At 50.1% G+C, this 11,765-nt stretch overlaps 2 protein-coding genes across 3 annotated transcripts; both read left to right on the forward strand.

Annotated features, from left to right (window-relative positions):
• Window positions 1-52: 52 nt before the first annotated feature.
• Window positions 53-3,686, forward strand: PV06_07212 (hsp7-like protein). Its single transcript, XM_016408412.1, has 2 exons — window positions 53-234; window positions 289-3,686. Exons 1-2 carry the CDS (start codon window positions 208-210, stop codon window positions 2,290-2,292), a joined length of 2,031 nt encoding a protein of 676 aa, XP_016261892.1. The 5' UTR covers window positions 53-207; the 3' UTR covers window positions 2,293-3,686.
• A 2,780-nt stretch (window positions 3,687-6,466) lies between these two features.
• Window positions 6,467-11,645, forward strand: PV06_07213. 2 transcript variants are annotated; one of them, XM_016408413.1, is made up of 3 exons: window positions 6,467-6,858; window positions 7,911-8,378; window positions 8,429-11,645. In XM_016408413.1, the coding sequence occupies exons 1-3, from the start codon at window positions 6,802-6,804 to the stop codon at window positions 10,877-10,879; spliced, it is 2,976 nt and encodes a 991-aa protein (XP_016261893.1). In that variant the 5' UTR covers window positions 6,467-6,801; the 3' UTR covers window positions 10,880-11,645. The 2 variants fall into 2 exon arrangements, with proteins under 2 accessions (XP_016261893.1, XP_016261894.1); XM_016408414.1 differs by lacking the exon at window positions 6,467-6,858 and having other exon boundaries at window positions 7,361-8,378.
• The last annotated feature ends 120 nt before the right edge of the window (window positions 11,646-11,765 follow it).

An 11,765-nucleotide genomic window follows, 5' to 3' on the forward strand; every position in this document is an offset into this window, starting at 1 on the left:
ACCGAAGGCGAGCCGAGCGAGAGAAAGATTTTGTCTCCTGCATTTTATCTCAAGCTGTTCCCGACATCTTGAGCTCATCAACGCCATCAACTCTACCATTCAATCTGTCCTTTGTCTAATATTCTCTTCCTCTCTCTGTGAACTTCTTCCATCTTCCGCTGTACATCACTTCTCTTGCGTTGTCTTGTTTCAACTACCAGAGCAATCATGATTGCCTCAAGATTGTCCAGAGCTGTAAGTCGATGCGAAGCCATTTATCGGTCATCCTATACTAACATGTCTGCGCAGCTCCCACGCTCATCTCCCATCTCACGCATCTCTCAGATTCGAGCACCTCGCTCGTCAATAATCTCTCGATATGCCTCGACTGATGCCCCCGAGGGCACTGAAAAGGTCAAGGGCCAAGTCATTGGTATCGATCTGGGAACAACAAACTCGGCCGTCGCCGTTATGGAAGGCAAGCAGCCTCGAATAATAGAGAACGCTGAAGGTACACGGACAACGCCATCCGTGGTCGCTTTCTCCGAGAACGGCGAGCGTCTGGTCGGTATCGCTGCAAAGCGACAAGCTGTTGTGAACCCTGAAAACACTTTGTTCGCCACGAAGCGTTTGATCGGAAGAAAATTCTCAGACCCCGAATGTCAGCGTGACATCAAGGAAGTTCCCTACAAGATTGTACAGCACACCAACGGTGACGCCTGGCTCGAGGCTCGCGGTCAAAAGTACTCGCCTTCTCAAATTGGTGGTATGGTCCTGCAAAAGATGAAGGAGACCGCCGAAGCCTACCTCGGCAAGCCTGTCAAGAATGGTGTCGTCACAGTCCCTGCCTACTTCAACGACATGCAGCGACAAGCTACCAAGGATGCTGGTCAAATCGCTGGTCTTAACGTTCTCCGTGTCGTCAACGAGCCTACCGCTGCTGCGCTTGCCTATGGTCTCGAGAAGGAAGAGGACAAAATCATCGCAGTCTATGATCTTGGTGGTGGTACTTTCGATATCTCCATTCTTGAGATCCAGAAGGGCGTCTTCGAAGTCAAGTCTACTAATGGTGATACTCACTTGGGTGGTGAAGACTTCGATATTTCACTTGTGCGACACATTGTTCAAGACTTCAAGAAGACCTCTGGCCTTGATCTGTCCAATGACCGCATGGCCATTCAGCGTATCCGTGAGGCAGCTGAAAAGGCCAAGATCGAACTCTCATCTTCCCTGCAAACTGAAATCAACCTGCCTTTCATCACTGCCGATGCCTCTGGTCCCAAGCATATCAACCTCAAGATGACTCGTGCTCAGCTTGAAAAGTTGGTTGACCCTCTGATCTCCAAGACTATTGAACCTGTTCGCAAAGCTCTCAAGGACGCCAACCTCCAGGCTAAGGAAATCCAAGAAGTTATCCTCGTTGGTGGTATGACTCGTATGCCCAAGGTGGCCGAGTCCGTGAAGAGCATCTTCGGTCGTGACCCTGCCAAGTCTGTGAACCCTGATGAGGCTGTTGCCATCGGTGCTGCCATCCAGGGTGCTGTTTTGGCCGGTGAGGTCATGGATGTTCTGTTGCTCGATGTTACTCCTCTCTCTCTCGGTATCGAGACGCTCGGTGGTGTCTTCACCCGCCTGATCAACCGAAACACCACAATCCCCACCAAGAAGTCACAGATCTTCTCCACTGCTGCGGATTTCCAGACCGCTGTCGAGATCAAGGTCTACCAGGGCGAGCGTGAACTCGTCCGAGACAACAAGCTCTTGGGTAACTTCCAACTGGTTGGCATTCCTCCCGCCCACCGAGGTGTCCCTCAAATTGAAGTCACCTTCGATATCGATGCTGATTCTATTGTCCACGTTCACGCCAAGGACAAGTCCACTAACAAGGATCAATCCATCACTATTGCCTCCGGCTCTGGTCTCTCGGACTCTGAGATCCAGAACATGGTTGATGATGCGGAGAAGTATGGCGCTCAAGATAAGGAGCGCAAGTCTGCTATTGAAGCTGCCAACCGTGCCGACAGTGTGTTGAACGACACCGAGAAGGCGCTCAAGGAGTTTGAAGACAAGCTCGACAAGGCCGAGGCCGACACCATCCGTGAGAAGATCGCCTCTCTCCGTGAATACGTCACCCAGAACCAAGCCGGCGAGGGTACCGCCACCGCCGAGGAGATGAAGGCCAAGATTGACGAACTCCAAGCATCCGCACTTACCTTGTTCGACAAGATGCACAAGGCCCGCGAAGAGCAACAACAGCAACAGCAACAGACCCCTGGCGGTGACTCCCAACAGGGTGGAGAGCAAAAGCCTTAAAAATGGGAAGTTGAACGGTGAACAAAAGCGACCTGTATTTTAATGATATCCCTGTACTCGACTTTTTATTTGTTTCGGATTGTGGCCAACCACTCAGCTTTTCTAGTGATCATGTATGCAAGCATTCTCATGGTTGTCTTATCGCACAGGGGGACATAGCTGTGTATTTGTTTGTTGGCTGGCGGTGGAGTGTAAAGGGGAAATGGGATCTACTGGATCACGCGATGAACCACTTTCATGCCATGATAAGGCGAGCTGATGGGCTGCATTCATGAAACATGTACATTGCTTTTTGCGACATGCATCGAAACAATATGTGTGTAGGAAAGCAAAAGAGGAAGATTATGTAATATGCCGGTTAGAATCTGTGGACACACCAAGACCCTCTTAGGTTGGAACCATTGATGGGGCGGGACTATTATGGTGTGTCGCGTGTGTGAATAGAAAAAAGAACAATCTCCTCTCACAGATTCTCCCAGTACCGTTATCAGCGCGAGTATAGTGCTTGTATGCGTGAAAGATTACCATAGGCACGTACCTCGGGAACCAAAGTTACTGTACAATGCGAGTCCGGGGCGCTTTCGGGAACGACGGCAGGGGCACAAGGTTGGGATAGTGCATAAAAGATGGATTGTGAGCAGTATTCGGGATCGATTGTTGCTGTCACTACCCAGTAACAATGAATGTACCTCCGAGCATTCCGTATGCAAGTGGAGCTTTTGCAGGATTAGATGCTCTTCCGTCCACCGACTAATGACGACCCAAAGGTCCAGCAGAAGCAAATTTGATTTCCCGGGTTGCGACGGGAGAGTGCATGCAGAGGAAGCCCCCCATTCGGTTTCGGAAGAATGAACACAGTAGAACGGAGGACTGGCCCGAAGCCGGATAGTACAGAAACGTCAAGGTCTGCTGGATGAGTGAATCACTGGAACGTCGATGGTGGATCAGGGGCTGACGACGAAAAGAGACAGCCAGCCACAGGTTTCATTTTTGAATGACGAGGTTATCTCCTCTCTCTCTCTGTCGTCGGAGGAGGTTACCTAGGTATCAGCAGGTGGTGGGAGGAAAAATTCGAGGAACAAAGCAACAGATTCTCCGTACGAGTGTTGTTATTGCTCCGCAGTGATGATGGCACAGGTGCACAGATAAAAGGGAAAAGATACGGGAAGTATTAGTCAAAAAAAATCATACGGATATGCAGTTGTACTCGCAAGGGGATTGACCTCCCTAAATAGTGATAGGACACGGGTACGTACTGTGCTTAAGGTACCGAGCAAGGAACGTGCGAACAGAAAACTAGCTTCCCCCAGGACTTGCCAGCGGTTTCAAGGATATGCAATTATGTGCAGGGGTCTTTGAATTTGTTTTTTCCTTCTCTCTTCTTCTTCTGGGAGTACTCCGTAGCGTGAGAACCATCATTACGGAATGATTCGTAGGTTGGGAGAGGAAGATACCGGAATATCCCACGAGGGATGGCTTGGGCTCCCGTGAGAGATAAGGACCGTAGGAAAAGTAAATGACCTAGATGTGCAGCATGGAGTGGCAGACTGAGGATTTGACGGGGAATTGTGTCAGGGTACGGATACAAAGTAACAAGTAAAGAGGACAAGTACCACGAGTATTTAGACAGGTATTTGAAAGCTTGTGCGACATGGGCGGTCAGATACGCATACAATAGCTGGAAGAGGGATGGCGGGTGGTTTGTGCGGCCATGTGGATGAGAGATACGAATACAAGTAGGAGTACTCGCAAAGATGGAGTTCGTATGCTTGACCTGGCACTTTCCTTTGTCTCGTCCTTCGTGCCACCAAAAGCAATTGCAAGGGGCGGCTGGCTAACCACCTACGGATAGCTGGGGGTGAGAAGGGTGGATGAGAATTGATACCGAGTAGTACGGAGTACATACGGGTATGGATTACGGAGTAATACCCAAGAACAAGACATTAATTATTGCCTCAACAATGTGCGGAATAATAGGCTCCCAGCCAGAACCACGGCCCATCGAAGCTAAGGGAATCAGCTACTCCGTACACGTACAAGCACAGACATTAGGAATTGTGAGCTTCTGGATGTTGGTTGCACCGACAAGGTTTTTATACTTTTATTTGGGATCTCAGCTATTGATTCATTTGGCGTTACTTTCACGAGTACTCCATAGAGATTCCGGTCTCAAGTAAGGGACACGTTGACATGACGCGAAAAACGGGTGGAAACCAACGGCAAAGCTCCGTGCCAGAGCGGGGATACTGCGTGATATACTTACTCCGTACCTACTTATCACATTCCATTACGGAGTACATTAGTTACGGAGTGTACTGTACAGTAGTTCGATCCCCTCCAGGGCAAGTGGGTTCACACCTCCGGGATATTCGTTGATGCAATGATACGGAGGAAACGGGCCTAACAGGATAAACAAGTGAAAAGGTGACTAGCGGCTCGTATTGATGATGCAGGTTCTCGAAGCTAAGACGCCTATCAAAAGGATATTGTACCTACGGAGTAACTACTGTACGATACGATTTCACAAAGGGGGGTCGAATATACGGAGTACGAGTGGGACATCTCTGATCATTTGATGCGAGCTGATGGTACAAGGACCAATACGGAGTCCGGAGTACTACCTGATAACTGAACAAAAGAGTAATCAAAATCAGCTTCAGCGTCAGCACGATCATCAATTCTTATCATACTCGGTGGCTACGGATCCTCCGTCCTGTACCTAGGTATAGTAACGATGATATAATGATGCAGTTTTGAAATTTTCAAAAATCTGGAGCTACTACGACGTACCTACGGGGTTCTCAGGAAGCCGTTTACCCATACGTGAGTGACCAACGCTAATTCTTATACGTGGCAAGGTGATGTAAATATCCAAGCGACACCCTACCACTCAGCTATTAGAAAAAGCTAGCTGGGTAAAACCCCCCTCCAAGAGACAGACGTGTCCCGCAAAATTGTCCCTGGCCCCCCCTGTGCTGCAAGCGATACGGAACATCGGTACGTGGTAGGCGGTACGTGTCCGAGATCATACTCAGACCCCAAGAGGCTAGGCATAGGCGCGGCAAAGGCCTAGACAAGCCACTATCCTGGAACTCTAGGTACAACACTGTACGTGACCATCTTTTGTATCTTAAGACTAGCTAGCTAGAGAGCGTATCTACTGAGGGATCTTGGGGGCATTATTCACACTGTACTGTACCATGATACCACTAATCATCCACCAAGCTGTCGCGGTGTGACGGGAATGATGTCTGTACCAGTCGAAGCCACCGATAAATTTCCTCCCGGACGAATCCGTATCGAGAACTGTTTGTTACAGTAGGTACTTTAATTACGGTATGATGAGGTCTCAGCACGAGTACAACGTAGCAAGATCCACTGAGGCTTATACTGATAGGCACTGAGGAGGAGTACGGAGTAGTAGGAGTATAGACGAATGCTACTTTGCCGCCTCCTATCGAGGGGATTTCTGTGCGAGTGGTGACCAGCATTAACAAATTGTGGTGTGTGTGCAACCTTCCGCATCGAGGTCTTTCTCCAGGATTGGTACAACACTAGTCCACGGGATGCGAGTTATCGACGTATCGTACTCTGTATAGTATCTTTTGGATGGGTCACTGTCGATGCCTGTAACGTAATAAAGTGTCCCCTCGCCTGTCTCCAGGAGGCTTAGGTCGATCCCTTGGGACCCAAAGTGCTCCGTAGGGTCGATCAATCTCGTCAAATTGTCTATGGGATTGCTGGCTTGCGTATCCATCATTGGTCCAGGCATGCCTAGTGCCACCATTCTCAAGCGAGAACCCGCCTTTTCACCTTTTTTTCACCTTTTGGCACCCAGTAACGAACTCCCGAGTCACTTTCTTTACTTCACCTCTGACTAGCCGGTTTAACCTGATTGTTTCCATACCTAGGTACGGAGTACGTATGAGGTATGCACGAGGGGAGTACGTGGTCATGCTGAACCTTTATCCTTTTTTTTTTCTCCTTCACCCCGTTAACTGCCTAGGCATTATTTCTCCCTCCTTCAGGGTCCTTACACCATCTTCAGTGCCATCTTGTTCTTTTTCTCCCCCTACTCCGGACTCCATAGAAACCCTTTCTCGCTTCCCATCAGCTGGTCACGCCCCCATTCGGTACCTACAAACCTATTGTAGCTTAATCAACCATTATACCTACAGCTCCCCGTGCACCAGCACCAGCACCGATCTTCACAACTCACCACCAACCTTTAGCTGGTTTTTTATTTCTTTCCCTCTCTCCTCAAAAAAAACTCTCTTCTCTTTCCCACGCCAATTCCTTGCTGGAGATTCCCCATCGATCTATTTTCTTCTCGGGCATCTTCCTCTTCTCCATACTTCTGTCACTATTCTATCCTCGGACACCAGCATCTATCTTGTTCGTGTATCACCAACCACTCTGTCCTCTTTTCCAATCTGGATGCGACCACGCCATCTTCGCCCCCTGATGTAGATGCGCTGAGCTCGCACTCATCAAGACACCCAGTTCATCATGTTCTCACGACAGACGTCCGATCAGCTGCGCAAGCTGTCGGATCTAGCGCCTGAGGTATGTCTACAATTTTCCTACTCGAGTACACCCTCTGCCCATCTCGCCCCCAATGCCAGAGGAGAACAGATCTTGCATTGAGCGACGCTGCACCGTGTCTACCCCTGCACCCCATCTCCCCATTCCGCCAACATGTCCAACTTGGAGGCGACGACACGCACACACACATACACAACAGACAACACGTACGACAAGTTGGGAAAGAGAGCACAGCTGTCACAGCTGTCAACCACATATCTTCACCTACCTATCTGGCCACGCACCTCCACCCTGAAGAGTCTCCAGTGAATAATGCGAAAATTGCCGAGGCGCCGACAGAGAATGGGCCTAGTTGGTGCTTTCTCGCTTGTCTGCCTGTGCCAGTGGCTTCGATCCGCCTGCGTTAGGACCAGTTGGTTAAGCGCAAAAGCCTCCACATTCTCGGCTGCTGCTGGTACTCAGCTTGGCGCCTGGAACATGCTTCCCCGGGGCCCTTCACAACGCACCTATGGCCCTTGTACAGTATTTTTGCAAGCGACACAGGTTACAGCTCTCCCAGACCTCTCTCGCAAAAGCCTCGCGTCTCTTTCCCTAGGGATAACCGACTCGTACGAAATACGCAGTACGGATACCACACACGCACACACACGCACACATGCACGCGCACACATTCTCTCACATTCAATAATTCAATTCGCCGCTATCCCTCGACCCCTCCCCTACAATTCTGAGATTGCACCATCCTTTACCTGATCCGGCCACTCCCGTCCCCGTCTATCTCAAGACTACTCAACCACTACTGTACAGCTGCCACGCCTCAACATACCTATCGGTCCTCGTTATCAGTCTCTTATCCAAGCAAAGATTACCATTTCATCACCTCATCACATCTGGATTTCCGGCCCCTGCACTGCACTTCGCCACCCGCTGCAATTTTCTTTTTTTACCTCTTGATCACGCTATTCGATTTACTATGTACCCCGTGCCTCACATCTCAACCTCGCTTAGCCCGTCAGGTTCTGCTTCGGTCTCTTGGGTTTCGTCATGTTTCGTCACTAATCATTGGTCTCTAGCGGCACCGTGCTACCTGGGAAGCCCCTTCTTACCACCCATTGAGGTCTTTCCAGCCAACACATCGGTCGCCCACTACGCGCACCGATGCCATGGATCCCGAGTCTTCCGATAGCGATGTTTCTATCGGTGGTGGAGACGAATACAGATATGCCAGTCCTTTGACGGCGCCTATTCCTCTCCCGCCACCGCCTTCGAAGCATGCACTCGAATCAGCCGACGCCGTTCAAGCACGACTGGACGAACTGAGTCGGGTCGAAACCAACAACGAAAAGAAATACAGTCTACTCAAGGCCAAACGCCAACGCAAGGATGAAAAGATTCGGCGCAAGCGTGAAGCTCAGGACAAGAAATGGCTTGCCATTACGGAGGCTCGCAAACGTCGAGACGCTAGAATCGCAGCACGACGCAAGCGCGAAGATGCTGCCTTCACCCAGTTCTTCGAACATGATTTGGACGATGAAGAAACCGTATGTCTATGTTTGAGCGTCTCGCGCATTCTGGTGCTAACTAAAAATAGAGTCTCCGCAGACGCTTGAAGCGGCTCAAGCGAGGCCTCCCCCTCGATGAATCACCCAGGGCTAGCACTAGAAGTGTCTCGGGCCCATCAATGTCTCCCCCGTCGTCATTGTCCACCGTTCCACCACCGGCAAAAAGACATCAGGTTGGCCCTCCGGGCCAGCCCGAGTCCGCCAATTCGACACAATCGCGACCCTCACCTCAGTCCAACGTGCCAGGCTCAACTACTAAGACTAGTCTGCCTGGTCCGCCATATTCATTCTACCGCGATCCGAACTCGGCCTTTTCAAGACCGTATCAACACGGGTCTTATTCTGCTTCACCAACTGGATCGTCACCGAACGCAGGCACAAATCGTCTCCCTGACGCGGCACCAGTTCCTGCAAGCCATGATCGACCATTGGGACTTTTGGGTCGCTCTACATCACCCCGTTCAAGACCAGTCACAAGTGCTCAATCTCCTTTGACCCCGGTGTCCAGTGCGAGCACCCACCCCCCCCGTCAGGTATCATCAAGCTATGACACCCGACCTCCGCCGACCAATGCGTCCTCTGGCTTTGCCTCGATCAATGCCCCTCCTCCGTCGGGATTTGCGTCGATTAATGCTCGACCGACAGGCACGCCACCCGCCGCGCACGCTGGAATAACTCGACCACAAGCTGAAAGCGACTTGAACAGAACTCCAATCGGTCCTCACACTAACGGCGGTCTAGATAAAGATCGCTTCCAACAGTACGGACATACCCCGACGAGTGTTCCGTCACCAGCTACTTCAAATGGTGGAACTAAACGTACTCCATCGACTACTCACCCATACCAAATGTCCGAAGCTTTTGCCAATAGGCATCACCACTGCGAAAGGGTCGACAGTTTGAATCGAGGAATCTGGACTTCTTTCGGTCCTGGAGGCACGGCTGAAAATCCGACCGGCGCACCTGTTGAGATGTACCTTCGTTGCAACCACGACGGCTGCACACGAATCGATTGGCGCACTGTGCATGGCCTCCAATGCCATATTGTTAAAAACCATTCGCAACCCAAGGGGACGATCGGAAGCCTCGACAAAGCTCTGGAGCGTTATGGTGTGCCCATCAAGGAGGTCGAGGATTATGAACGTGACCATGGATCGGGCTCAGCTGGTACTATGGCAGATCCTAAGAATCACAAGATCAAAACCAAGACGAAAGAGGCCATGGGCTTGGAGACGAGACCGTATATTCGTAAAGACACACCAGGCGGATACGATCCGGATGTGAGACCGGCAGGTTACAGACCCAGTCCGGCGCAAAGTCCCGCGCTGAGCGACGAGATGAAAAGAAGTCCAACTGTGAGCATGAATGGGTTCTCGAGGGAAGCAACCACGGATGAATCGCGGAAATCTGCACCACAGACTGCGACTGCAAGTCCCATGAACACCTATTCTGCCCCGAGTGGTAATTGGTATCGAAATCCTTTCCCAGGTGGACTACCCCTTCACGCTGAGCTCGAGCCAAAGAGGTTGCAAGGTGACTTTGGTCCAAATGATGCTGGTGTTAAACGTTTACAGCCTCTTCCACTGGCCTATCAACCTGGACCTAATGTGGCAAATGGTGTTCAAAACAAATCTCCACCTTTGAATACTCTGCCTCCACAACCAAAGTCGAGCAGCACGATCTCTGTTGCTGATACATCCAAAGCTGTTGCTAATGTTGCCGCCTCTCCCATATCCTCGGCCTCGGGTCCTGCTCCAAAGATCCAGACTGTAAATGAAGCTCCTCGAGCTGCCCAAATTCCTGCAACCCTTGACAAAGGCCAGCCAGCACAAAAGGGTACTGTTCCTCCAGCGGCGGCTCCTGTGAAGAACGGCGAACCAACGCCTGCGAAACCCGACGGACCAGCTGGTGCAGACAAGGATGGCGATGTGACAATGACCGGTGTAGATCAGCAACCGGACAAGCAAAACGAGAAGGCACCTGAAGTTCCTAATGGCACCGGCGCGGATAAAAACCAACAGATAACACCTGCACCAGACGTTTCGTCCGTGTCCAAGACCGCGCCTGAGGTTGAACCCAAAACTGAGCCTGCTGTGTCTAGTCCTGCAGCTGAGCCAGAATCAGAGGACCCATCACAGACGATCATTGTGGATAATGATGCGAGCAAGGATGCAGGTGCTGCAGCAAAGCGTAACGCTCCCGCCTCCACCGCCAACAATGGACCTTTCCAATCGCCTGTCATGACAACTCGAAGTGTTCAAGCTGCCACCTCGAGTGTCACCACTCCTGGAAGTGCAACGAGACGCGGAAGTCGACGAAGTAGCCTTGCGCGAAGGAGTGTCGAGCGGGATGGCGATGCCAACGAGGGAAGACCTGACAAAGAGAATGATGACAAGGAGGAAAAAGAAGTGAAAGAGGAAAAAGTTGAACGAGAAACCAGACGGAGTATGACGGGTCGACTATTGAGACGAGGGAGATGATCAAAGTTGGAAGCGAGGGGGCGGTCGGTCAAGTCGAAGTTTTTTTTATTTAGAATCCATTGGCGCTTCTGGATTCCCAAGAAGAAGAAAAAGGTTGAAATGAACCATGCGTTGATAATAAGGGGAGCAGGGTGAAAGGACTTGAGCTGTCGTTTTATTTTCGTTTCGTGTTTTTCCGTGTTCTGAGACGGGTCTCATCATTACTTTCGACTCTTGAATAACGTCAACATATCCGAGTTTTCGCTGGTGTTTTTATCATTCAACGTTTTCGGTATTTTGATGCTTTTTTTTGGCACACGATGAAACGAGGGGTGAAGGGAGAGAATTTTGTCTCTTTGCGATGTAATTTCCTTTTTTTTGGCCTTGTTTTCGCTTTGCTTTCGACATTTGGATGTTTTGGTGTTTTTAGGGCGGGCGAGGGAAGAACAACAAACTACTAACACTTAAAATATCGGCCACGCACCCGACACTTGACTACCTACCTAGTCAGCGAATCACCATATGGGCATATGCACATTTGCACACGAACGAGTACCCTCGAAGTTTTTGGTTTTTTTTGGTTTTTTGTTTTGGTGATGGTGATGGGTGACCACGAGAAACCCAGCAGATCAAAGTTTTGTTGTATAAAGGGGTTAAGTATCTCGTGTACAATATATATACATGTGTATATACGTGTATATACCTATCTACCTACAAAGTATACATATATATATATGTACCCGAGGTAGATTCATTTCATGTATGTATTGGCGTCGGCAGTTTACAGAGAGTACATATTTATATACATTCCCATGTTGTACGGCAAGGCAAAGCAAAGCAGAGTGTGTGTCGTGTGTGTGTGTGTGTGTGTGTGTGTGTGTGTGTGTGTGTGTGTGTGTGTGTGTGT

This window comes from Exophiala oligosperma (assembly GCF_000835515.1).
Source record: "Exophiala oligosperma strain CBS 72588 unplaced genomic scaffold supercont1.6, whole genome shotgun sequence".
Lineage (NCBI taxonomy): Eukaryota > Fungi > Ascomycota > Eurotiomycetes > Chaetothyriales > Herpotrichiellaceae > Exophiala > Exophiala oligosperma.